We start from the raw sequence: 27,961 nt of genomic DNA, 5'->3' as shown, positions 1-27,961 counted from the left end.
TTTCAGAAAGTCCTTTAGTTGGCATCTTCATGTTTACTAAAATACATCTACTGTCTATCAAGAATCATGTCTCTATATCATGATGTCTTGTGGTATACAAAGTTAGTACAGCTTGACTTTAGTATCTGCTATGGTTTGAATGTTTGTCCCCTCCAAAATTCATGTTAAACTTTAATCGCCATTGTAACAGTCGTAAGAGGTGAGGCCTTTAAGAGGCGACCTTTAGGAAGTGACTATGCCATGAGGGCTCCACCTTTATGGGTGGAATTGATGCTATCATAAAAGGGAGAATTTGGCCACCCTTGCTCTTTCCTGTGCTCGCTGCCCTCCTGCCATGTAATGACTCCTCAAGAAGGCCCTCCCCAGACACCAGCCCCTTGATCTTGGACTTCTCAGCCTCCAGAACTATGAACCAATAAATTTCTGTTCATTTTAAATTACCCAGTTGGTGGTATTTGGTTAGAGCTGCATACAATGGACTAAGACAATGTTGCTTTTAATTGTACCTCAGATGGTTTTATGTGTGTGTATACACACACACACACACATATATATATAAAATGAATTTTCTTCTTAAAAATTTTTTATGTGTGTACACACACACACACACACACACACACACACATATATATAAAAGGAACATTCTTCTTAAAAATTTTTTCCATAATGTTTGGGGGGTGGTGTACAGTTCTGAGAGCCTTCTTCACATACATGAGTATTTGTGCAACTACCACCACAACCAGGAGATGGAATAGCTCCATCCCTCCCCCAAATATCCCTGGTGCTGGCCCTCTGCAGTCACACTCCCCACTTCCCTGCCATCCCAGCTTCTGGTCACCACTGTTCTGGCCCCCATCACTAGAGGGAGGGTGGGGGGCTGGGGGGTGGTGGTGGTGGTGTGTGTGTGTGTGTATTTTGAGACAGAGTCTCATTCTGTTTCCCAGGCTGGAGTGCAGTGGTGAAATCTCAGCTCACTGCAACCTCTGCCTCCCAGGTTCAAGTGATTCACCGGTCTCAGCCTCCTGAGTATCTGGGACTACAGGGGCATGCCACCATGCCTGCCTAATTTTTTGTATTTTTAGTAGAGACGGGGTTTCACCATGTTAGCCAGGATGGTCTCAATCTCCTGATCCTGTGATCCACCCACCCTGGCCTCCCAAAGTGCGGGGATTACAGGTGTGAGCCACTGTGCCCAGCCAAGATCCGTGTTTATAAGGCCGTGACATGAGTGGAACTGTGTATGTAACTGCTTCTCTCACTCAGCACCATACATCTTTCAGTTGCTAAGCGGTATTCCACCGCATGAATGCACCACACCTACTGAAGGACATCCGTCCTCAAACAGCCCAACGTCAAGTCCTGCCTTCAGGGTGATCAGCAACGTTTTGAACCCTGCTCAGCTTTTCACTACTTACCGGGCAAAGACAGTGCCGCTGCCACCCGGGAATGTATAGGGGTGCTGCTTCCGGAACACGTGTCCCACACGGCTGCACGGGATGATCTCCAGGCTGCCACCACACTGCCATACGCGGAACGAGATCTCTGAGACGATAAACAAAACACAGGTGACTGACAGAGCCTGAGACGCTGCTCTGCTACAGCAGCCATGCCAAACAGGTGCAGAGGCCCCCCGACCATCCCATCACAGGGCTCCCATGCCCTGCACTGCTGAAAGAGACCTGATGAGGACCTGCCTCTTTCCAGAACCTGATGCAGAACTCTACAGGAGAGGTGTCTGACATACTTGGATCTCTGGATCACGATACAATCAAGAAAGAATGTTCATGGGGAAATAGTTTTTAGATGTGACTAGATACTTTGAGACAAGAATGCTTCTTGGTCTACTGTAAATATAATGGCCTCCTGGCATAAGATCATGTATATCCCAGTAGCATCGTAACTACTGAGTGACGAAACACTTGTGCTGAATTCTTCACTAGCTGACTCACAAGTATTTGCCCTTGCTTAGCGTAAGGTCTTTCAGGTCGACTGATGGTCCCATGGAAGCCATGTTAACCTCTGTGACCTGCACAGACACTCGAGATGAGTTCCTGGAAAATGTGAGGTAATCGAAGACCATGAAAAGAGGAAGAAATGATCAACCCCTACAGGGCACCTACTTAAGACATTCTCTATTGTTCCTTATTCCTGCCCCAATTGATAAGGCCATTGGACTTTGTAACTGACCTTGGACCTTGACTGCATACCAGGACCCCCTCCCAGCTTGCAAAACACTGCCCTAAACTGTTAACTTCTATAACTTTCCACTGCCCACCCCAAACCTATAAAACCAACTTCTAACCCACTGCCTTTCGCAGACCCTATTTTTGGACTCAGCCCACCTGCACCCAGGTGAATAAACAGCCATACTGCTCACACAAAGCCTGTCTGGGGGTGTCTTCATTCAGAGTGCATGTTTTAACACTTAGTATCAACACTGTGAGAAAAGGCAACACTGAAGGTATATAAATATCTACAATTAAGCTTTATTGTTAGATATTCTAGACAACCATATATACCACCTTTCTCTAAAACTTATTAACAGACTGAACCCTAGGATGCATCTTGGCTTTTCCCATGCAGGTGAAAATAATCTCTTCCCTCAAATGGCAAAACTATAAGTCCCTGTGCATTAGCAGGCTCAAGTCTCCTGGCGAAGTTTGGACTTAGGGACTATGGACTTACAGACTATACCTTATGTTCTATGGGAGTGACCAAGGACAGTCAAGTAACTGACTGATATCTCCACACTGCTCACAGACTCATACCAGTCAGTAATCAACTGGCCCAGGTAGGGCTGCTCCCTGGGGAAGGCTGCTGTTCACCTACTTCAACAAAGGAGTGACCTGCAGGAGGAATACGATGTGTAGGGCTAGGCACTCCTCCGCATGCCTACTTACACATTCAGACTGCCCTAGGCTTTGGAACTCAGTCGAAGCTTAGACTGACTGGTGCTCCTTCTGTGACACAAAGGTACCTTTCAACCAGGCACCTGCCCTTATCACCACTGATTAGGTGAGTGACTGGAGTCAGAGGTCCGACTGAATCCAAGAAACAGATTAAACAGAAAAACTAAGGATTTTCTGAAAGGCAAAAAAATCCCCAGTTTTTCTTCACAAGGTTTGTATGATAGAAAAGAGAATTTTCCTCTCTATCATCTAGATCCCTAAGAACATGTTAGGGAGGCAGGACACAATTATTATGAATGACAGGACTTCATTTTTTTTAAATAGCTAAATAGTGTTCCCAGGACATTCAGTGAAATAAGACAAGAACAGAAAGTTGAATACCATGTTTTCACCCACACATGGAAGCTAAAAAAAGTTGATCTCATAGAAGTAAAAAGTGTAAGGATGGTAGAGGCTGGGAAGGAAGGAACAGGGATTTCTTCAAGGATACAAAATTACAGCTAGAGAGGAGGGGTGCTGTTTGCGTTCTACAGCCCTGTAGGGTGACTCCAGGGACCAGTAATATATGACATAGTTTCAAATAACCAGAAGGAGGATACTGAATGTTCCCAACGCAAAGGCACGATACATGTTTGAGATGATGGATATGCTAATTCCCTTGATCTGATCACCATACATTTTATGTATTAAAACATCACTATGTACCACCATGAATATACACAATTATTATCTGACAACTAACCAATTAAAAGAAGTACAAATATACACATATAAAATCTACAGTGTGTGCAGTCACAGTCACCAATGCACATTGATCAGAAATAGGGTAGGACCATCACAGACCATAAAGTGAGTTGATGTTAAATCCTGCAGACAGTCAACCTAGTTATGGCAACAGGCGCCCAGACTGCCAGTCACACGGCAGGAAATACCACACAGGGGTCAGAACACCATGAGTTTCTACTTGGGTCCGGCAAACTCATGCCTCACTCACTAGGAATGGGTGACCCATGTAGCTGTTGTGGGACTTTAACAGGCAACTCTCTTGCAGTAATAGAAAACATATGGTTACAGCCACCTGAGCATAAGCAGTGAAAGGTTTCTGACTTTACTTTTTACTTTTCCCAACACAACTTAAGAAGTTGTCTGTATTTCGGAAAATAAAATTTAAATATTCATTTGCCTCACCAGAAGATTTAGAATCAAGGGCTAGGAAATCCCCTTGGCTTCTCTATGGGGAGTCTGTTAAGCCAACAAGGGATCCTTCCAGGGCTTTTGTAGATTTTCAAAGCTAAGTACAACTACAGTTATCTTCAATGCTGATTTCCTTTGAGGCCTATAACTTTTAGGATAATTACTCAGCAAAACTCAATGGCGTTTTAATTGGGCAGTTAGTGTTTACATTTGGCTCTGAGACCCTGGGCAAGATGGATGACCTCTGCAGACCACACTCTGCTAAGAAAGCATAGACGATTCCCTGGAAGTACTTAGCACCATCCTAGCACTGCAGGGATGTAGAGAAGCACAGATTACGTCCAAGGAGCCTCACCCCGTCTTTAGAGCTAAGGGTTAGGTTCTTGGTCCTCCTTTTTAATTGCTTAGATGACATAAGGACTTACATGATTAGTTAGAAAAATGAGAAGCTCTAGCCATTACGGTGGGGCACACGCTGAGGAGGTGGTTTTGGATCTTACTCGGACCTCTCGGTACCACACACCTCTCCCAATGCGCACCCTCAGGCTGGCAGCAGCCAGTAGTGTACACAGCCCCCAGAAGCAGAAGCCAGAGCAGTGCTAAGGAGAGAGAGAAATGCGCATGGCATGGCCTTCTCACATGGAAACCCGTGGGTCTGTGGAACCTCACTGGGAGTCCAAGTCCTTAGTGTAACGTAGGAGAGCCCGTCATGGAGGGAAGACACCCCAGCCTTGCTGGGCAGAGACATGCCCCTCCTTTCAGGGTTCACCTTCACCCCAACCTGAACCGCTCAAGCCCTAGAACTCCTAGGCACAGCTACATCATAAATACAAACACCAAACCACAATAAACGAGCTCCTTAAAACGAATCCTCCCTTCTAATCTCTGGGTGAATGCCTCCCTAGATATGTAAATCAACACTCTTCCTACCTGATGACTCAGAATGCTGGCTGATGTCTCATTTGCCTAATCCATGCTTTCAGGTAATAGCATGCACACTTCTGAAAACCAGACAGTTTTTGAGAAATGGCCGCCTACGTGATATGCTGTCCTGCTGGGCAACCCTGGCCAGCTGGATTTCCACTAAACCATTAGGGGATACCCATGGAATAGGGTGACTCAGAACTCTCCTTAGAGGGTTAACAATTCTGAAGCCTTTTGTACTCAAATGACTTCAACCCAAGCTTTCCCTAGAGGTTAATGTACTATTTAAAAAAAAAAAAAACCCAAAGGAGTTTGATCCATGGTCCCTCCACTCGCGCAGTATAGTTATTGAGCCTAAAGAAGCTCTCAACATCAAACCAAGGCAAAGAAATCCTCAAAGATGAGATGTTACCACTGACTTTAACCTTATAAAACAATGGAAAAACAAGAGGTTAGGCTAGTCTTTTAAAGTAACAAAAACTTTCAAAGTCTCTATTACAGTAAAAACTACTAAAATGAGTGGCCTGTTTTTCGTCTTTCCTCGTGCTCTGTCCTCCAGGGTACACTCACCCAAGGACTAATGTACATTAACAACATGCAATGGCCCGGGAGAATTCATTCAGAATGCCAAGCATTTAAAACAAAGGGCTTTAATTGAAAGAAGCAAAAAACAAGAACTCTGCCACCACAAATCCTAAAAAAAAAAAAAAAAAATCTTTTCATGTTTTATGCAGTAAATATAAGGCTACCAATGTAGGCCACAATGTGTAAAATCTCACTGTGCCCCAACCCAGGTAAAAATTATTTGCATGGGGTTTTCAAAAACAAACAACAACAAAAACCACATGAGAACCATTCACAAAGGCAGTCAAGAAGGGATTCAGTGCCAAGGCCTCCCTGCCCCATCGGAGTTTCATGATTTCAATTCAGTCGATCCCACCAGCCCTCGGGGTTCATTTTCCACTCCCCACCACTAAGCATGACTCCTGGCTCCTGGACTATCTCCCTCTGTTTTTGCAAGCCTGCGTTCCAAATGCTTGGGTTCAGATGACTTGAAAGAGTCTGCATTTCCCTTCAAAGACTATCTGTTTTCTAGCGTCCTTCACTCTAACTTAGGGAGGCACATCTGAATGCCTAACCTAAGAGACTTTCAAGAGCAAAAGGGACGCTATAAATGCGTTTGCAAGGGTGGGGTAAGCCCAGTGAGCGGTCACTCTGAAGCCTTCTAAATGTTGCTTCCAGCCGGCACTTCCCTGTCCGGAGGTCTGAGGCTTGTACGTACCTAGATTCTCTCCTCCCCACACATCCATCATCATGTCGTACTTCCCCAGTGCTTCAAAATAGAACTTATCCATCACAAACAGCCCGCCAGCAATCATGGGGGTTCTAAAGAGGCAGAAAGAAGGGGGGGGGGGCGGGAGGAGAGGGCAAAGTCAGGGTTAGATTGCCAGCACCCCTGCAGAAAGGCCAAGCCCTGATTCCCCAACAATCAGCTGATCTTCAGAACGGCCACATCGCCCCTGTTTTCCGCTCAGTGTCCCGGGGGCCTCTCTCTTGGCTTCACCTCTGCTGCCTTCAAATGCCTCCCCCACTGCCCCACCTGGATGTTCCCACAGTGCCAGGGGCTGGACTGACCCTCCCCTATGCGGGAGTGACTGCTGGGGCTGGATCACTCACTGACATGCTGCCATAGGCAAAGAACTTGGCCCTTCTGTGCATCGGTTTCCTTATAGGGTAGGTACTAGGAATACAAATAATCACGGGCATAAAGCCCTTAGCATGCTTAGGAAATGCTCCCCAGCTTCAGCTCTCATCATCACTACCATAGATGAGGCTCCACCTTCTACAAGGAAACCCACCATGCTCCTCACTTCGTTACCTCAGGAATGGGCTGGCAACAGATGCACACTGAGCTCCCTATTTTGTTCCCAAAAAAGATGCTCTGTGAATTCGGTGTAAAGCACTGGGAAGGTGTACAGCACACGGCAGATGCTGGCTCAATGTCAGCGAGTGCATTTCAGCAGTAAGTGCTCTGTGGATGCTATCTCCCTTAACCGTGTGCTGACTTGGAATAGGTGGCCCTGTTCTCTCAGCAGCTAGACAGGGCATCCTGACTCTCAACCACGAAGCCTACTGCCTGGCCTGGGAATCTAAAAGCATGGGCTTCATGAGCACGGGTTCCCTCCTGTGCAGTCAGTCTCCTGCTGCCCACCAAGCCCCCTTCCTTGGGCCTGAGGTCAGCTTGGGGACCCCACTCAGCTATGGAAACGCTCTATGTTATCAACATACAGGAACGCACAGACCTAGGAGACATGCCTTATAAACGTATGTGAGACTTTGACTGTGGAAAAGAAATCTCCAAGAACTTTATTCTATGGCCTGGTAGAAGGTGCGCATCTCTGATGTAAGATGAGGGGAAACGGGAGGGCAGGAGGTGAACAGCCCCACCAGGTCTCCAGGCGGCACAGGCCCAGCAAAGAAGCCGGAACCTGCAGTCTCATCTGGGAGGGGCACCCTGAAGGATGCTGGCACTTACTTTATAGGAGCGACCGGGTTCCCCTGCCGGGACCTTCTCTGCTCAGGCGTCATGTAATCCCACTTGAATACCAAGTTCCAATCAAAACCTGCCAGCAAGGAAAAGAAACAGGGTGTTGAGAAGAGATTGGCCACTTCCTCCAGACACTCCCATCCCTCACAGCTTAAAAATATTCGATGTTTGAACAGAACTCAATGAAAACCAAAACAAAGCCAAAAAAAAGGTGTGGAGAAGAGAGAAGGGGACGGCGGGGGGAACGCGTGGGTGTAGTTGGAAGAGAGAGACAGGCAGGGAGGGTGAACACTGAATCTTCTTTCCACCCTTCCCTAAAGAAAATTTGAGTCAGGCTTTTCTAATATTGAAATGTCTAAGAACAAATGCAAAATGGCGAGAGAACTGGGGTCTGTGTGGCGATAACCAGGGCACGTCCAAAGGCTGTAAGGATGTGAGGGAAGAGAGCACCCAATATGAAAATCAAGCCATCACAGCTCCAACACTGCCCCACGGGAAGCAAATGCTGGGGAGGGAACGAGGCTCTGTCAGTTCCCTGGGCCTGCGAACTTCAGACTGTATTTGCAGCAAGAGTGGAGTGGGGACATGGTGGGAATGTGAAAACTTTTAAGTGAAAATGAGCCAGTGGAAGTTGGCAAGCTGGGCAAATCAGCTTCAATTTCTGATATATGTGGCACCTGTTGCATTTCATTTTTGGAATCCACAGAACACCAAGCATGAAAGAGCCTGGACCTTGTATCTGGACTTGGTTTTGGGCATCTGCAGGGCCTCAGGTCTCGCCCTCGCACCCAGGGTCACACGCAGAGTGCCTCTTGGAGGCTAGCAGGCCCCACCCGCTGAACTGTGCTGGCGCATCGGGAGGCCACTTCTCAGCAAACACATAGCCCGTAGTGCTGCATTTCCAATTCCAAGAGCCTGACAGCCAAACCTAATGACTTAGGGCCAAGTGTCCTTCAATCCTGTGCCTCTTAAGCTCTCTGCCATCAGGCTTTTTGTCAACAGAGCTTTTGCAATGCCCAAGTTTGGATTTGCCTGCATGCTTTGAATTTATAGTCTGTTCGCCGATAGCCCCAGTGACTGAAGGATGGCAGGTGGGGATCTCTGGGTGTCCTGGGCTGGTCAAGAATTTATGGCTCTGGACAAAGAGGTCTCCCAGCTTTCTCACTGCAGGATAGAGGGGGCTCAGGCAGAGTGAGAGGGAAATGGACAGGGGTCCAAGCAGTGGGGACAGGAATGCATGAAGGAAACCCACGCAGGCTCCTGAGCTGGCTCTATCACGGTGCCTCAAAGACAATGAAGGCAAACCAGAAAAGCAATGTCCTGGCTGTTTCACTATTAGAGAAGGTTAAGGATTGACTTACATTTCCTTTATCTTTTTATGTTTACTATTATCTTGTTATTTATTTTATTAATTTGGTCCAAAGAGAAAGGCTATAGCAGATTAAAGATCTGCTAGGAATGCCATCCTTCATTTTTTTTTTCTAAAGGAATTTCATAAAATGGTCTTAGAGTAAATGTGGCCTCCCTCATTCCTCTGACTCAGAAGTCCTGTACCCCCAAAGAGCACCTCGCTGTTCCTGCCCCTGCTTGGACATATGCAGCTGCTTTGGGAGAAATAGAGCCTGGGAGATCTCAGCTCTTCCAATACTTGGGGAAATACGACATTCTGAAAGTCAGGCTTTCTAGCTGTCTAAGGATCCATCCTTTTAAATGTCCCCATTTACTTCTCAACATTTGTTGGAAATCTTTCCTGAATTTTATGTTTCCCACCTTAGGTACAGTCCTCCCAACATGCCCACCCTCCCACTGATGTCTCATTCTATTATGCCCTGTGTAGCCAGCACAATCATCCCGTTTCCCAGATGGGGAAGTTGAGGAGCAGAGGCAAAATGGCCTGTCCATGATGACTGGGCCTGTGAGAGGCAGGTGGGGACAAAGGCCACAATGTCTAGGACCATGGTTGAATCCAAGTATCTGTTTCCTAGGGTTAAGGCTTGCTTGCATACGTAAGTATGTGTGTGTGAATAAACAAGGTCTCACTCTGTCTCTCAGGCTTGAGTGCAGTGATGTGATCTTGGCTCATGCAGCCTTGACCTCCCGGGCTCAAGTGATCCTCCCATCTCAGCCTCCTGAGTGGCTCCACCACACCCAGCTAATTTTTTTTTTTATAGAGTCAAGAGTCTCCTTATGTTGCTCAGGCTGATCTTGAACTCAAGTGATCCTCCCACCTTGGCCTCCCCAAAGTGCTGGGATTACAGGCGTGAGCCACTGCACCTGGCCAAGGCCCACTTTTACAGTTTTACTGTTTTCTTTTTCAATGTTAGACTGTCAGTTGACCCTCTGCCCAGTGTCTATCTAGAATAGTCCATCTTCTTATCAGCTAAGAATGTCAGGAGGTAGGAAAGGAATCTCATTTACACAGAGAAGGTTAAGGATTGTCTGACATAATCTTTCCTTTTTTCTATGTTTACTATTATCTTATTATTTGTTTTATTAATTTGGTCCAAAGAGAGACGCTATAGCAGAATAAAGGTCTGCTAGGAATGCCATCCTCGATTCTTTTTTCTGAAGGAATTTCATAAAATGTGCTCTCAGGGTGAATGAGGGTACCCAGCAGCTGCAAAAGGGTTCCCTGATTTCACATGTAAAAAATCAACAGACCTGGGAGAAGCCCACTGGTTTACCTTCTAGTGAATTGCAAAAGCATAAGGCAAAGACTGACATTGTTTAGCAGCTTAGCACAGCCTCGGCTGACTTCTTGGTTCTCAGCTGAGTTCTTATACGTGAGGCTTCCAACTTGCTGAGTTTCAGAGAGTGAAACATTTATTAGCGGGTTATAGCAGAGCCCCTTGGGGCACAGGTCACGGCCTCCATTCGCCCATCCTGGAACACAGCGACAATGAGTAAGAGCCAGGTGCAACCTGACTGATTCCTTACAGAGCGGGCTGGTGTGACTCCTGGCCATGGAGCATTTTTATGCGATCAGCAGTTTTCCAGGCACAGTCCAGGAGCCCCTGGTGCTGTCCTGGAGACCCTGGTGCTATCATGTTTATGCAGGACAAAATCTTACATGTGTCTTTCCATCCTATTCCATCAGAAGTCTAGGTGGTGTTTTCTGGGGGCTCCAGGCTGACGGAGAATGGGAATATGTACTTGTTTCATTTTGTGTTTTAACAAGTTCTTGGCTTTATGTCTAACACAGCAAATGTTGATACACACGGCCCACACAGATGGAACCTCTTTGAGGCCTTCGATAATTTTTTAAAGGGTAAGTAAAGAGACAAACTACTCTTGGGGATGCAGGGCAGGTACTGTGAGGACATACAGGAAACTGGTGCGTTCATTCTGATGAAAGGCGACCAGAGTGAAGTAGGCACAGGTGTCAGGCTAGGTCAGAAACCAAGACACATACCTTTTTGTGTGTCTTTGTGATTTTGGCAAGGTGCCAAATCAGCAGAATGGGGTCATGCATGGGCTTGGTGAGGGAGGGAGGGAGGGAGGGTGGGTTGGTTGACGATGACACAGGTCTACATCTGAGCACCCAACAAAAGACCAGGCTGTCAGAGACATAGCCTGGGTGATCAGAGAAGGCAAAGACATGCTCTAGCCCCTTGGACCCCACAAAGCCTCAGATCCATGAAGCTTCTCACCCCAGACCTCTGCAAGGAGAGCTTTATCATCTCTGATCAAAACGGACGCCATATCTGTTCATGGAACCACATGGCTTGCAAAAGAGACAGAAGGTCAAGCAGATAAGAGAAGAAAGGGAAACCCAAGAAGCTCTTTAAGGGAGCAAGACTATTTTTTTCTCTTTATGAAGTCCTACTTGTTAAGCACACAGGCGCTTTTCACTCGGAACACACACTATGGCGTGAACACTGTGGTTGCTGTCATTCCTAACAATGAGAGGGAGTGGTGATCAAATGCCGGTGTAGATGGGATGAGCTAGACAGGGGCAACATGATGGACACCTACCGCCCTTCAAGTCAGCAGATGCCCCCACGTACTGAAAGTTGTCCATATTAATGACATCGATGATGGGGGACACAACCCGAGTCCTGTCCTAAAATACAAAAAAAGAGAAGAAGGAAGCTATCAAAATCCCAGCAAAACAAAAAACTCGCCCAACCACAGAAGGCATCAGTGTTAGGCAGGCACAGGGCAAACCCGACTGGCCCTCACTACCTACTTCCCTAGGCCCATGAGAACCCAGCCTCCCCACCCAGACCCAGAAGGTCTTGCTCTTGGCCACTGCAGCTGTGCTGTGGTCTGCTGGGAGGCAGGGAGGAGATCAGGAATGGTGCACAGCAGGAGTCACTCTAGGAGTGGAGACACCCATGGTTATGGGACAGGCAGCATCAGTTCACCCAGCTAAAAGCAAAAACTATGCTGTTGTGTCCCAAGGGCCCTTTTGTGTTTTCTCAAATATCATCAGTGATTTGGGAGCTGGAGCAAACCTCACGAATGGAATCACTGCTAAGATGCCCATACACCAAAATTAGGAATATATTTCTATGGATATATGTAGGGGTGTGTGTGTGACATATGGTAAGTATCAATATTATTACAGCAGAAAGTTTACCAAATTAACTAGAGATTTCCAAATTCTAAGTTTGCCTTATCTGTGATTCTACCAAAATATATATATATATATATATTTTTCCCTAGACAGAGCCATTTCTTTATGCCACATTGTCATTGTTGTGGTAAGAGTTTGTAAACATAAGGCCTTTTAACGTCTCTAACCTCTTTAAATTCGAATGATGGATGCTGGTGAGAGACCCTGGACTGTACCCCATGCTGACAGTTAACCAAAGAGCAAGTGTTTTTCTTGAGCCACTTAGAGAACCCATTTAGCCAGAAAAAAGGTTTAGAAAAATAACGTAGTAACATAATCAGCAGAGCTAAGAACATACCACATCAGAGGAACACATGAAGGAACATGCTGATTAGGATCACGCAAACACTGCAAAGCTCCAAAACACCCAGGGGCAAGTTTACAGGGAAAAGTAACTTGTGTGGTGCATTGAAGGCAGAGAGGAATACAATTTTCCTTGCCTGACTCAGACTGGGTCTAGATGTAGGAGTTAAAGAATATAATCTACTTTACATTTTGTTTCATAAGGCTAGATTTAGTGAACATTAATAGGCTCGGCACTTTCTCTCCTTAATTTAGGAGTGGTTGTTCAAAATAGTTCTAACAACCACAGAGCTGAGTGGCCTTTGCATAATACTCAAACCCTGTGACGGCAGCTTTGGTTTTGACTCCGCTTCCCTATGAGACAGCCTGGTGTAGTGCAGCCTGGGAGAGCAAGAAGTTGTGTGGTTGAGGTGGGTAGGGATTCCAGGATGGGTTCTTCTTTGATATAGCCGTGTGCATATGTGTTAAGAGAGGGGCTCAGATAGGGATTTAATAAAACTGGCTTTGTAATCCTGGCTCTGCCACCTGTAAGATTTTGCATGCATTATTAAAGTTCCCTGAACCCCAGCTCATTTACCTGTCAAATAGAGATAACAAGTGCATTAAAGGTAACGTATAAACAAGGCCTACTACGTAGCCCAAACTTGATAAAGGGTAGTGAATATGACTTTCATAATTACTAGCAGCTTGTGGTTACTTAGTATTCCATGACTTACAGCCCATCAGCTATCCTTGCTACGCTTAGGCAGAACTACTTGTTCATTTTCTATTTCCTTTCATTAAGTTTGCTTTATCGCCCCCAAGGAAGTGCTTCCTTAGTAGGAAGGAAAGAAAATTCAATAAAACAAGCAGACGGCAAGAGAAATGACAAAAGGCCAAATGTAATACTAGCAATGATGTTTCTAGAAGGCAGAAGGTACAGAAGTGTAGCTGCAGATCACCCTTTTGACAACCTTACTGGTCCCTGTGTGCTTCCCAGTAGCCACCGTCTTCCATAGGAGCCTGGAAGCCTGCTGGGCTAACCTGCCCTACTCACTAAGAGCAGAGGGGTAGCCCTGGGGACAACTTCCCCAGCACGTCCAACTCTGAGAGCTGCAGGAGATGGCACTTGCTAGATGCTGGGCAGTGTTCTAAGCACTTGCGAAGTTGTAGGCTGGGAAGAAAGTTGCTCCCATGAAAAGGACTGCCTTGAACTAATCAGGCTCTCACCAGCCTCTGCTGATCCTCACCTCCTACCTGTCAACTGATGGTTCTTCTTACTGATGGATTCCTACAGTCAGTAAAACAGTCTTTCTACAATGTCCCAAAGGCATTTTCCTTCGGTCAAGGAAAACTGCAGAAGGCGAGCCCAGGTCCCACCAGCCCTGAGGCCCCACTCCCCGAGTTACACCTCCCCTGGGCCATGATCCCCTCTGTCCCCTCTACCCACCTCCTGACCCCTTCCCTGCCCTGTCACCTCACCTCTGCCACCCTCTCCAAGAGGGGCTCCAGCCAGTGCTCATTACACTCGCAGTGACTGTCCAGGAAGGTCAAGACCTTGGCTTGGGCAGCGTCGGCCCCCCGAACCCGCGAGCGCATCAAGCCTGTGGAGGCAAGTTGGAAAGCACATCAGGAGAGAGAAGCCTGGAGCCAGTACACCCCAGCACTCACTGGCGACGCCTCCCTGCTCGCAGCTCTGCAGCCTGCCTGCTGGGCACAAAGGTTACTGCAAACTTGGCGGATGAGATCAAAATTGGCCCGTGGTTACCAAGACAGATTACTGTCAGAACTTTTTATTTCAATAGTTACACTGGATAACTGGGAAGACAACGTTCTTAGAACTACTGTCTTCTGAGAAAGGGCTTTACATCACCAAAATCTCCTTTATTAAGTAACAAAATGTGGAACTTTTTTTTTTTTTTTTTTTTTTAAAGAGATGGGGTTTCTCCATGTTGGTCAGGCTGGTCTCAAACTCCCAACCTCAGGTAATCTGCCTGCCTCGGCCTCCCAAAGTGCTGGGATTATAGGCGTGCACCACCGCGTCTGGCTAACGTGGAACTTTTAAAACTACATTCCTCTGACACAGCAACAGTTTTCAAACTAACTGGGCTGAGGAAGGTGACACCCAGATACTTCCAGTGTCAATGGTGTTGGATTTCAGTGGTGACAGTATTTGTAACAGTGTTGGCAAATATCTCTGTCTTCTATGGCTTATCAAGAGCCAAATAATATAAGTTGGAAAGCCCTGCTATCTGCCTTTTACACAAAATTAGTTATACTATTGGTCAAATTATACAATTTATATACTTGTAATCTGTTAATAACGTGCATTTTCATTACGACACAAAGTATCACTATAAATAGCGTATTTCAAAAATTGGCCACTGGTGGTAACCTGTGCCTATGCCTGTGATTCTAGCTACTCAGGAGGCTGAGGTGGGAGGATCACTAGAGCCCGGGAAGTTGAGGCTGCAGAGAGCCATGATTGTGCCACTGCAATCCAGCCTGGGTGACAGAGTGAGACCCTGTCTCGAAAAATAAAACAAAAATAAAATAAAATAAATAATAATATATTTATCCCTAGATGTTGTGGTCATAAATGGCTTTTGCTATATATGCTGGGCTTTCTATGTGAAGATGATGCGACTATTCACAACCTGTAAGGACAAGTCTGCTAAGTACTTTTTTCCACAGTCAAAATGGATTTTCAGTGATTCCCATGTGGCTGCATGCTAGAACAGGAAAAAAGACTAAAGATTTCAAGTTGTGATAACTGCAAAGCAACTTGCATTGGGCAAACCTTTGCTGCAATACAATTATAAACTCTAAGCAAAATATAGAAAGCAGTAATTTGAAAGCCAGAAGCAGACAGAAACTAGATAGGATCCAACCCTTTAAAAAAAGAAAATCACACTGAATGAGCTCCATGTTTATATGGTGTTTCCCATGAGGATGCTCTCCAGTCCACTGCAATGCAGCCTTTTTTGGCTTGAGTTGTCACAGGACAGAGAGTTCAGAGCTTCTAGCATCTGGAAACTGAAGGAGGAGACCCTGGAAAGCAGGTAGGCCCCAAATCTGGCAATAATCTCCTGGTAAATTTTTGGCTGACTTCTGAACCACACAGGCACTGACTCCAACATGCAAAGCAACAGTTAGAAGGCAGAAAAAACTGAGTTTCAGCTGCCATCTACGGGAGAGAAAACAAAGTTTGGAATTTGAGTCCTGCCAAGTGCAAGGTGTTTCATAAAGACCTCAGTTCTACAGGAATTTCAGAAAGACTACACATAGGAATATAGACTATGTATCGTGAATAAGGGACTCATAAAAACATATTTGTGGCTAGGCGCGGTGGCTCACGCCTATAATCCCAGCACTTTGATAGGCTGATGTGGGCGGATCACTTGAGGTCAGGAGTTCGAGACCAGCCTGGCTAACATGGTGAAACCCCGTTTCTACTAAAAATACAAAAAATTAGCTGGGTGTGGTGGCACGTGCCTGTAATCCAAGCTACTCAGGAGGCTGAGGCAAGAGAATCGCTTGAACCCAGGAGGCAGAATTTGTAGTCAGCCAAGATCGCGCCATTGGACTCCACCTTGGGCAACAAGAGTAAAACTCCATTTCAAAAAACAAACAACAACAACAACAAAAACAAACTCATCCTAGCAAAGTACAAAAACAAGCCTAGAGAATTTCAGCAGCAGCATCTGGTAATTTAATTGCCCAATATAACAAAGGTCAATACTTTTCAGAGAAAGATAACATAATCCAGTGTTTCTACAATGTATTATCTACAATGTCCATTATAAAATAAAAAGTCACTACACATGAGAAGAAATAGGAAAATGAGGACCAGACCAAAGAGAAAAAAAAAATCATCAGAAATTCACCCTGATATGACCCAGATGTTGCAATTAGCAGAGAATGATTTAAAAGTAGCTATTATAAATATGTATAATAACGCAAAGGCAATTTTAATGAGTGAATGGGTGGGGAATCTGAGCAACAAAATAAAAACTATAACAAAGAATCAAATGGGAACTCTAGAACTTAAACATGAAGTTATCTGAAATGAAAATCCACTGACTGGTCTTAGTAGCAAAATGGAAATGGCAGAATGACTAGTGAACTTGAAGATGGAACAAAAGAAACAGATCCATCTGGTAGACAGAGAAAGTAACTAAGGGTGAAAAAGTCTAGTGATCTATGGGACAGTATCAAGGGGTATAGGATATGTACAACTGATGCTCATGAATGAGTCAGAAAAAAAATACGTGAAAAAATAAAAGGCCAGTAATTTCCCAAACTCGGTGGAAAACATCATCTTATATATTCAATTTACATTAGAAAACTTGGAACAGGATAAATATAAAGAAAACTAAATCTAGGCACATCATAGTCAAACTGCTTTTAAACAAACAAACAAACAAACAAAAACAGATGCAGAGACAATCTGAAAAGCAGCCAGAGGAAAGGACCCATAACATACAAAGGAACAACAGTATGAATGCCGACTACATTTTAAACAGAAAAACAGAGGCCAGGAGACATTGGAGTGACGCCTTTAAAGTGCTGAAAGAAAAATTAATGGTCAACTCAGATTCCACTCAGAGAAAATAGCCTCCAATAACAAAGGAGAAAAAAATTCTTCAGATAAAAGCTGAGACTGTGTTGCCTATGAGAAAAAATTCTAAAGAAAATTATTTAGGTTAAAGGAAAAAAAACTAGAAAAAACCTTGAATCTATGGAAAGAAAAGAAGATATTAAAAATGAAAAATAGGATTAAGTTTAACATATCTATATATTCTTCTCTTTATTTAACAGATACTATTTGAAGTAAAAATGTAACACTGTTTTAGGTTTTAAGACGCATGTAAAAGAAAAACATGGTAACGATAATACATAAGAAAGGAAATGGAAATGGAATTAAACTATTCTCAAGTTCTTAAATTTAAAGTAGTATGATGTTGACTCTCAAGCAGACTGTCATAAGTTAGGGCTGCATGTTGTAATCCTCAGAGTAACTATACACACACAAAAAGTCCTGCTAAAAACCTACAAGAATAATTCAAAATGCAACACTCTAACAAATCAATGAATCCAGAAGGCAAGAAAGTAGGAACACAGTCACTAAAAGCAAAATGCACGTGCTACAAATAGAGAACAAACAGCCAAAGAATGGACCCAAACCCAATCACACCAACGATTACACCACATGTAAAGGAACTACCCTCAATCTAAGTGGGCACAATCTCATCAGCTGCCAGCATGGCTGGAATAAGAGCAGACGGAAGAACAGAGAGAGACTGGACTGGCTTAGTCTCCCGGCCTACATCTTTCTCCCGTGCCGGATGCTTCCTGGCCTTGAACATTGCACTCCCAAGTTTTTCAGCTTTGGGACTCTTGGACACTCAACCACAGACTCAAGGCTGCACTGTCGGCTTCCCTACTTTTGAGGGTTTGGAACTGGGACTGGCTTCCTTGCTCCTCAGCTTGCAGACGGCCTACTGTGGGACTTCACCTTGTGACTATGTGAGTCAATACTCCTTAATAAATTCCCGTTTATATATACATCTATCCTGTTAGTTCTGTCCCTTTAGAAAACCCTAACACAAAAGCCAAGTACTGGTTCTTTTAAAGGAAAGATAAACAAAGTTGATAAACAAACAGCAGACAGATGAGGAAAATAAGAAGATATAAATTACCAAAATCAATAAAATAGTAATACTAATCCTACAAACAGTAAAAAAGAGGCAATATCATAAACAACTTTGGGCCAATAAATACAAAGACTGTGATGAAATACAAAATTTCTTGAAAGACAACTACCAAAGTAGAAACAAAAAGAAACAGCAAATCTGAATAGGCCTATATTCATTAAAAAGAGTTAGTTATCAAAAATCTTTCCATAAAGAAAATTCCAGTCCAGACTGGTTAATTCTATTAAGCATTTAAAAAAGAAATAATTAAAATATTATACAAACTCTTCTAGAAAATAAAATAGAAGGAACACTTTCTATCCCGTTTTATAAGGCTAGTAAACCCTAACGCCAAAACTGAAAAAAATACATTTTCAGAAAATTACAGACCAATGCTTCCCATAAACACAGGTATAAAAATCCTTAACAAAAAATATATTACCAGGATACTGTATCGTGATCAAGGAAGGGGCTTATTCTAGAAATGCAAAGCTGGTTTAACATCCGAAAAATGAACCAATGTATTTCACAATATTAACAGATTAAAAGAGAAATACCATTTGATTTTCTCCATAAATGCAGAGAAAAATATTTAATTATTAACATGGTTTTGGTCCCACTATTGTCATTAAATAGCTGTACAACCTTGAGAAAGCCACCTAAACTCTTTAGGCTTTAATATTTCCATCTGCAAAATGAAAGAACTAGGCTCTCAACTTCTACTGTAAACCCGAATCATTTCAGCAGCTTTTAAAAATGCAGCTGCCCATGCCCCACCCATAGGAATCCAGACATTTCTATTCAATTGTGAAGGAGGGCAAGACATGGTCCTAAACTGCCTAGGTGCTTCTAATAAATTGCTAGTTTACCAATCAATGCACAATAAAATCCACAGAACACTGATCCTAAGGCTGCTCTTTCACTACCATAATATTTTAGGTAATTAATTTACTTTGTCATCTAGTAGCATCATTATAAGTGCTTTGTGTGTATGCTTAAGTAGATGGGATCCTATACACACACACAGGTATGTACATACATGAGTGCATGTGTGTGTATATATTTTCTCATTCAATTGCTACAGACTTCAGCTGTTTCATATAGGCTTTCCATAATCCGGTTTCTCACAACCTACCCTTCTCATGCCTTCCTTGAAGCAACGTATCAATGTGGGTTCAACCCAAATGAACATTCTAGTAGACAGTTCATACTGAGAAGCATTGTTCTGATTTTTAAGCAGTTTAAAGGTAAAGACACTGTTGAATAAGGCTAGTAAGTGATTAGTGCCAATACTATCCCTCTCTTTCCTCTTTCCCCATTTCTTTTTTTTTTTTTTTTTAAAGCTTGTGCCAGATGGTGGGGTGGGATGGCAGATACTTTGGTTTTAAATTCATAGTTACATTGAAGGCTGTCTTGGGGGCAGCAAATTGCCCCCTTTTTGGTTTATTCTAATATTGGTGGACTGATGTGAGCCTGGCAAACAGACTTTGTTTAGAAGGCAAGGCTTATCCCACGGTCATGTATCTTGAATGTCTAGGCTGATGACCCTAGCTGGTTAAAATATGGTGCTGTTCTAACAGACTCGATCACTGTCTTGGCTGATAAGATTCTTGATAAGAAAAAATTCACTCCTTGACTCCAGCTGGACTGAATATGTAATGAGAAGAAAGCGTTTTGCATTGATCAAGGAATATAATTACCACTCCTGGATCAACAGTCAGCCTTAAATAGCAAATGTGACATGAGTTCCAAAGCTCTGTGATTTTCCTATACTGAAAGACTTCTCCTGACCATAGAGGAGGTAACAATCCAGCCATCAGGGTCTCTAACAGCACTGACATACTGGATGTTAATTACATTGTGATTGGAGCGTCCTTTCCAGACACTCCAATGTAATACTTTCCTCCTTTACAGTGCGTCTTCTAACTGCCAATAAAATAGTCTTCATGAGCTCAGCTCCAGCACAGGTAAGACTGACAGAAGGTTCTGAGGTTGGCATTTGCAAAATCACATAAGCATATAATTGCAGTACTCTCTCCCCATTTTGGATGGTTCACCTTCAGCAGGCTGTCAAACTTGAATCCCAGTTACTTTATCAGATGACTGGAGCATGGAGTCATTCAACTTCTTACTGCTAAATCTTTTGTTTTTCTTCTAAACTTTTGTACTCAAGGGACTGATAAGACTTCCTAGATTGTGAAAGAAAGAAAGAAGCCAATTTTCTAAATACATAAATAAAAATATAATTTGAACTCTTGCTCTAATATACAAATAATTTCAATTAGTCAAGCTTTTAATGTCCTTCCTGTGTTTGTTGAGAGAAGTCTCCCAAGTGGCTCTGGTAGAGGGAGACAGACAAAAAAGCTAGACAATTAATTGCTCTTTGAGCTCAAGCACTTCTTTGTGTTATTACTGGGCTCAGGAAGAATCGGAATTCAACTATCTTGGAACAGAATTAAGAAGAGTCTTACCTTCTCGCCGATCATTTCTAAGAACTCGCACTTTCTCAATTTTCCCCAAGAGAGCCCCGTCCTCAGCTAGGAAAAGAAAAGAAGCAGAGCATTTGGAAACCGGAATTCACAAAGGGCTTTGCATTCAACCACAGCATTCTCAATCACCTAAGGGCTGATCAGCTCCTTGGGGTATCACAGAGGCACCTCTCTGTCTGTGGGTCTGATTTCTGGCTTGTTCACACCTCTTTAGCACCCTCGCTACAGGAAGGCTCATGCCCAGAGAAGAGCCAGATACAGGGATGAAATCAGTGTCAATACTCACGATCATTGCTGTAGTCATCCACCAAAATGATTTCTTTTATGAGATGGGGTGGGCTTTTCTTAAGCACGCTAAGAAAAGACAAGAAGATAAAGTTTACAGGCCTTTTAGGGGTAAAACCTGAGGTAGGAAATTATCCTATCTTGGTCCTAATCCTTGGCTGGAGGAGCTACCCATTGCGCCCTATGCTGAGCAGTCAGGTGACCCTATCTGCAGCCCCCATTGACAGCCCTGGCCTGACTGTGCCTGGGGCACAGCTAGTGTCTAACACCCCTGACAGGTGACACCTCCCATAAGATGCACCAGCTGGCTGACAGGTGCCATCCTGGCCTCACCTGACCACGGTCCTCAGCAGGGCCGACCGGGCTTCATTGTGAAACGTGATCACCACGCTGGTGGCCGGCAGATCCACCCGCCACTGCTTCCGCTGACACCTGGAGAAAAAGAAAGATGGTCCTCTGAACAATGACCCCCAGAGCAGTCACAGCTTGTTCAGCCCTTGAGAGAACAAGCAGACGAACCCGCTGGGACGGAGGTGCTGTGATTAGCTTGTTGTCTGCAGAAGTTCCTGGCCTGTTCTGAGATGAACTGCCAACGGGACATAAGGAAACAGAAAAACACAACCGGAGTTACGTTCTGAGAGATGAACGATTTCGGCGAAAAGTAACATATTGAGAACATCTTTCTCACACATTAAAAAAAAAGTGTGTTTTAAAACAGTGAAATCCCATGTCTCCTTTCATGCAGATACACCTCTAGAGATGCGCTTTTCACAATTTGCAGCCGTAATTTCTGAGGGGCAGAACCAACTGTGTGCCACTGCTCTTTTCTTGTTTTCTACATTGCCTACAACAAGCATGTGGTACTCCTGCGATATTTGGAACTTGGCTCTCACCATCAACAGTGGACCCACCTGTGGTTTACCCTTACCCTGGGCAGCAGGGATGCATGTCCCTTGCCCTGGAAGGCCAGCCCCAAATACCCCAAGGGGCAGTGGTGAGGTGGAGTGAGGGTACAGTCAATAGGACCCTGAGCCTGCCTGAGCTCTCCTTTTCCTGTGAGTGGTAGTGAACTACCCTGGGATCACCTCAGCACAGAAGCAGATTCAGAGGTCAGACCTCTAAAGCAGGGGCAGATTTCAATAAGGCACTTCTCAAATTTGAGCTCTACAGGCAGATACAAGACTAGAACAGTAAGGAGCTTTTTCTTTTTTCCTGAGACAGGGTCCAACTCTGTCACCCATGCTAGAGCACAGTGGCATGTTCACAGCTCCCTGCAGCCTTGATCCCCTGGGTTCAAGTGATGCTCCTACCTCAGTCTCCCAAGTAGCTGGGATTACAGGTGTGCCACCACAGCCAGCTAATTTTTCGAATTTTTATAGAGATGGGATCTCACTATGTTGCCCAGGCTGGTCTCAAACTCCCAGTTTCAAGCAATTCTCCTACCTTAGCCTCCTCTCTGAGCCACTGTGTCTGGCCAGAATAGCCGTTTTAAAAAATAAGACTCTGATGGCTGTAGGTGGAAGATGCTAAAGTATCATACACTAGAAATAAGCAGTAAAGGCTACTGGGCTCAGCAGAATTCATCAAGAGGAACCATTCAAGGCAGGGTCTACCGACTTGAAGAGCATCCTAGTATAGAGCAATGTTTCCAGAGAATATCACACCTGGGCAGGACTGATGGCCCGTGAGGACCTCTGGAAACACTTGAATTCTCGTTTGACTACATTCAGAGTTACTAAATTGGTAGTACTACTGATACCAGCTTGGAAAAGGGGCTTTGGCTTCAGAAAAACAGTTCTTAAATGGTGATGTCTGATGCCCTGTGATCATGAGGATGAGCAGTCTTGCCTGTGAGCCAGCAAGAGGGGCCTGTTGGTCTCATGCCGAAGTTCCCTCCATGCTGGCATTTATTACCTGCACCACGTTCCTGCAACTCTAGCAGTTAAACACACTGCCACCAGTATTGAAGAAGCAGAAAATCTTTGTTGGGGCTCAGAAAATGATACCCCAAATTATGCTGCTTTGGCATGCTACGTACTTTGAAAAAAGGAGATTCACAGACCTCAGAAATAAGCCTCAGGACCAAGGTCTCTCTCTCTCATCTTCTCCTCCTCACCCCCTCCAACCTCCTTTCAGAAGCACAGAGAGGGGCTTTCTCTCAAGTTCTCTGATCTGACTGTGGGAAGTGCATCCAGAAGATGTGCAACTGTCTTGGACCCGCTCTCTGGAATCTACATTAACCAGAGATTAACTCGTAGAGTAGAAGAAACTAAAAGCCCACGCCAAGACCCCACTCCTGGAGAGACTTTTCACTTATTCTTTCAATTATTCTTCTAAAGATTGTTACCTGAGAGATTCATCTGCATGATAAAATAACCTCTGTTCACAGTGCAGTTCTGCCCCGTACCTTCCCATAACTTGTTGCCGCCTTCCCAAGACCCTGGAAGAAATCTGTTTCAGGCTATTGTCTGCATTTCTGTCCTAATCATCTCCCCTAAAAATCGTCTACATCCCTCACTTACCTCTTCCCCTATGAAGGCAGTATTTATGCTTCAGCCATCTGGCCCTTCTTTGAGTCTCATATTTTCTGTGGCTCCTGTGCACATCTGCACATTAATAAATTTGAGTGTCTTTTCTTCTGTTAATCTGTCTATTGTCAGTTTATTTTAGCTGACATAAAGATTCAAACCTTCAGAGGGGGAGGGGAAACACTCCTTTCACTCTTATACCTTCCATGGGACCAATACATTAAAAAAAATTTGTTCTGTAGCTCTTAATATGGTTTACCAGAGCCATGAATTATCTGCCCCCAAAATTAGATATAATATCTGTCTCAAATGGGAAATCAGTGGACAAAGAAGATAGATTAAATATATATATATTTGGAACTCAGCCATCGCTAAAAACATTTAAGGAGTTAAGAGCTGAAGAGGATAGTCTAGCAGCTGCCAAACGATGACCAGCAATTCCACATGAATGGCCGCACCTTTAGAGAACGTGTTCAGCAGTCACTCATTTTCCCTCATGACTACTTCAGAGAAAAGAACTCTGAAACTAAACACGAAAAGCAGTGCAATTAAAAAGCAATTAGGTCAGAATCACAAAATGGGCTTCTTTTGTTTATTGTAGTTATTGTGTTAATTAATCATAAGAAATTGCATATTATACTAGTTGTTGGGGTGGGGATGGTTCTCTGTTGTTTGGGGGAAAAATGCAGTTTGGAATTAATATCGTACCTCATTAGAGCTCCTGACAGCTAAGCCTTTCCTGACAAGTAGACTGATAGGCTGGCTTTTCTTTCTTTTTCCAATTTTAAGAATTAGCAGATTGTTAGATTAAGGAAGTGAGAATCTGCAAGGCTTCAACTGTAAACAAATTACCAAAGAATGTCATTCCCAAGAACCCAATCTGTAATGCTAATGAAATAAGGACTCCACATTAGAAGGCAGCTATCCTCTGCAATTAGGTCCCACTTAACACAGCGGGAACTGCTGAGATGCGCAGACCTAGGCTGAATGACTGACTGAACATGGGCTTATGCAGCTATATGAAAATTTAAAAAGAGACATAAGGCAGCATTTTTTCATGCTAAATCATAGTAAACGGAACCGATCCAATCACATCCTATTCTCTCGTTTTCCTTTTCTCTGCAGGAAGCCTCATCTTCGAGGAGCGTTTGGAAGTCTCATGGGGCTCGGGAAACGTTTTTCAGAACACGCAGGGCTGTTACATTCATATCATTTTATTAAAATTCATCTACATATTCATAAGACATCAAGTTTTGCTAGGAACTGACATTCAGGAAACTTAAAAAGGATCCCACTTTTATGGCAAAGAGAGATAAAAAGTAAAAACTAAGAAATATTTTACATCCCAGAGTTAGAGTGAGTGTGTGTATGTATATGAATTTAGATAATAAGTCCTTACATTGAGCCAAGAAGGTGGGGTCCGCTTGAAGAATGTCTTTAAAAAGAAAAAGAATAAATTTTGTATTTAAAGAGCCATATCCCTGCCAGCCAGTCTTCACTACTCCAGAGCTAGTGAAAGAACACCCAATATAGTAACTCAACAGGGGAGCTGGCTGCCAGGGGCACTTTCATACTTGAGCTTTCTTTGGGAATTGAGTAGAAACTGTAGTTTATTTGAAGTCGGCAGCAGGAAGAGTGTGCAGTACGTTTTGTTCTACTATACAAAGCCGGCTAGAAGCAGTGTGACTCTAAGAGTGAGAGGGGTTTCGAGCTGACATTGTAGGCTCAAGTTCACTTTAGGGTCCAAGGCTCTGGTGCTAACGTGGTCATTCTGCAAACTTCCTGTTCAGTAAAATGGAGGCTTAAAAAACTGGACATGTAAAGATTTGTTTTAAAAATCCTTCATTTCACTTTAAGTTTCTCTGAGATTAGATGGCTTTCAGAAGTACCTGAACTCTTGGTTAGCTGGAAACTGAGAAAACTGGTGAACTGAAACCACCACACTTTTTAGTAAGTCTCTCGGGGTGGAAGAATCAATCTGTCTTTAGGGCAGATATTATACCTGGCCTCGATCAAGAAACTGATGAAACAACCAAACGCAAGCTCTTCAGGCTGGGAAGCTACAGCTTTTGTTCAATAACATAGAAGGCTGTTTCACAGGGTGGGGAGGAATACAGAAATAGTTTCCTACTCTAACCCCCCAGGGTATGCCCCACCCTCACCCCAGGTGGCCTAATGTTTTTGCAGAGGGCCCATGGTGTGGTAACCTTGGTTACTGTGTGATGTGAGACCACTAACATCACTCCTCATCTGTGAAAATGGCCCTTACAATACTGCCTGATTACTGGGAACACCAAGTAAAAATGTGTGAAAAAGGACTCTGAAAACTGACAAGATCACTTTAATAAATGGGGGGTTATAATTTGCATTTGGCAGCTGTGTGTCAATGGTGACTGCCATCAGGACATGGAGGGTAGAGTGGACCTCTCTCCAGCAACTTGGAGATGCTGCCGATAAGACGGGCTCTGAGACACCTTCCAAGTCCACATGCAGCCGCGGCTCCGAGTAGAGAACACACTGTCAGTTAAAGGGAGAAGGGTTCCTAGGCCTGCAAGAAGGACTCGGTAGATGAAAAGGTGAGAGCAGATGGAGAAACACATGTAAATAAACCCTCTTTAAGAAAGAGAGTTCAGGCCGGGCGCGGTGGCTCAAGCCTGTAATCCCAGCACTTTGGGAGGCCGAGGCAGGTGGATCACGAGGTCGAGAGATCGAGACCATCCTGGTCAACGCGGTGAAACCCCGTCTCTACTAAAAATACAAAAAATTAGCTGGGCATGGTGGCACGTGCCTGTAATCCCAGCTACTCGGGAGGCTGAGGCAGGAGAATTGCCTGAACCCAGGAGGCGGAGGTTGCGGTGAGCCGAGATCGTGCCATTGCACTCCAGCCTGGGTAACAAGAGCGAAACTCTGTCTCAAAAAAAAAAAAAAGAAAGAAAGAGAGTTCAAGAACCTCTACAAGATGTGGCCACACTTCCTATGAGCAAGACCACACTTCTTATGAGATAGCCACAAAGACCAAACAGAGGGTCATGGGAAAGAAAACTCACTGGATGAATACACACCATCTCCCTGAAATGCCCTTGTAATTCAGATTTTATAAGGAAAATACTACACAACTTAACTGACAAGTAAACACTAGTTTATGCCTACACAAAGACAAGATTCATGGAGGACATGGAAAAGAGGCACTTTCAAAAATAAAAAAGGAAAGTTATAAACAATGCCAAGCCTCCGCTGGCACTTTCTGGGTATCCAGGGCTAAAGGGTGAGTGTGCTCGGTCCCTCTCTGAAGCTGGCAGGCACTTCCAGTGGAGTCCCTCTCCGGGACTTGTGTGTTCTGATTAGGACTAGAGTCCCACAGAGGAGCAAATGTGCTGGCAATGGGATTCCGAAACGCTGGTCTCCATAGCAGCTACGTCTAACTGTGTGTCTGTGAGCACGCATTTGGGCTATGGCTCAGGTTCCTGGGGAAAATCTCAAGGGCAAACAACGTAGGAATCATGCAAGGTCACGGTATTTCCAAAGTCCTGATTGCTATGATATATATTTACAAATTATCATATTGGCATTCTGGATACATTCAATTTGTAAACTGAGTTTGAGTCTGCCCCTGAGAGACAAACCCAGTCTTGATTTGCCAGCAACAAGCTAAGCAAAAAAACAAAAACAAACAAAAAAACTTTCTGGGTTTGCAAAGCTGAGGAGCAAGTCTTAGACTGCAACAAATTCACCAACACAACGAGTCTCCTGTGGCCTCTTGGCAGTAACTGACATCACTGTGTGTTTATGTGTGTAAAATATTTCAAGCATAAAATTTACAGACATTTCAGGAGCATCCATGTACCACTCTGCCTGCCAAGTCTTAATAATTTGCAATACTGGCCTCTGATTAAAAATTTTTTAAATAAAATGACACATGACAGGATGACAGGTGATAATTACAGCCCTTACCTCAATCCTCATCTTCCCAAGGGGCAAACACTATCCTGAATTTGGTGCTTCATTGTTACTATGTATATTTTAAATAAACTACACATGTACACATTCATAAATTATATCAAGCATTTTTCTGCATCTATTTGAAGTCTGTAGGGATGGCACTGTGCTGAGTTGCAGTTTTCACTTTTTGGGAGCTGCATCTGTTTTGACACACACAGCTCTTCATCCTCACTGCTATACCGCTTTCCACACGTCATCCCTTTCCTGCTGATTATCAATTTCTCTCTGTTAGAAACAACACTGCAGTGGATGCTGTCTTTTTACATAGCAGAGAAAGCTTCTCTGCATTATTTACCCACAGTAGCACGACTTGTCATAAATTATGAACCTCTTCAACTTCACTTGACACAGCCAGCTTAATTTCAAAAGTGGCTGGACCTAGTGTCACTCCCATCCACACATGTATGAGATCATACTGCTCTGTATTCTCACCATCCCTAGGTATCACCATCTTTTAAATTTTGCCAACCAGAGTGGTATGAAGTAGTC

The 27,961-nt window shown here is 44.0% G+C and overlaps 1 protein-coding gene across 2 annotated transcripts in view; it reads right to left on the bottom strand.

Annotated features, from left to right (window-relative positions):
• The window catches only part of GALNT2 (polypeptide N-acetylgalactosaminyltransferase 2), a 211,323-nt gene that overhangs the window by 21,754 nt on the left and 161,608 nt on the right, over positions 1-27,961 (bottom strand). For both annotated transcript variants that reach the window (XM_039464229.2, XM_074385310.1), the window contains exons 4-11: positions 21,279-21,377; positions 20,947-21,014; positions 20,643-20,708; positions 13,958-14,079; positions 11,551-11,638; positions 7,564-7,651; positions 6,310-6,413; positions 1,416-1,542 (exon numbers count right to left, since the gene is read on the bottom strand). In XM_039464229.2, the coding sequence (XP_039320163.1) occupies positions 1,416-1,542; positions 6,310-6,413; positions 7,564-7,651; positions 11,551-11,638; positions 13,958-14,079; positions 20,643-20,708; positions 20,947-21,014; positions 21,279-21,377 (762 nt within the window). The remainder of the gene's footprint in view (positions 1-1,415; positions 1,543-6,309; positions 6,414-7,563; positions 7,652-11,550; positions 11,639-13,957; positions 14,080-20,642; positions 20,709-20,946; positions 21,015-21,278; positions 21,378-27,961) is intronic.

Source organism: Saimiri boliviensis, chromosome 14, assembly GCF_048565385.1.
Source record: "Saimiri boliviensis isolate mSaiBol1 chromosome 14, mSaiBol1.pri, whole genome shotgun sequence".
In the NCBI taxonomy this organism is placed as follows: domain Eukaryota; kingdom Metazoa; phylum Chordata; class Mammalia; order Primates; family Cebidae; genus Saimiri; species Saimiri boliviensis.
Note: the sequence above shows the minus strand (reverse complement) of the source record. Positions and strands in the feature narration are given on the sequence as shown.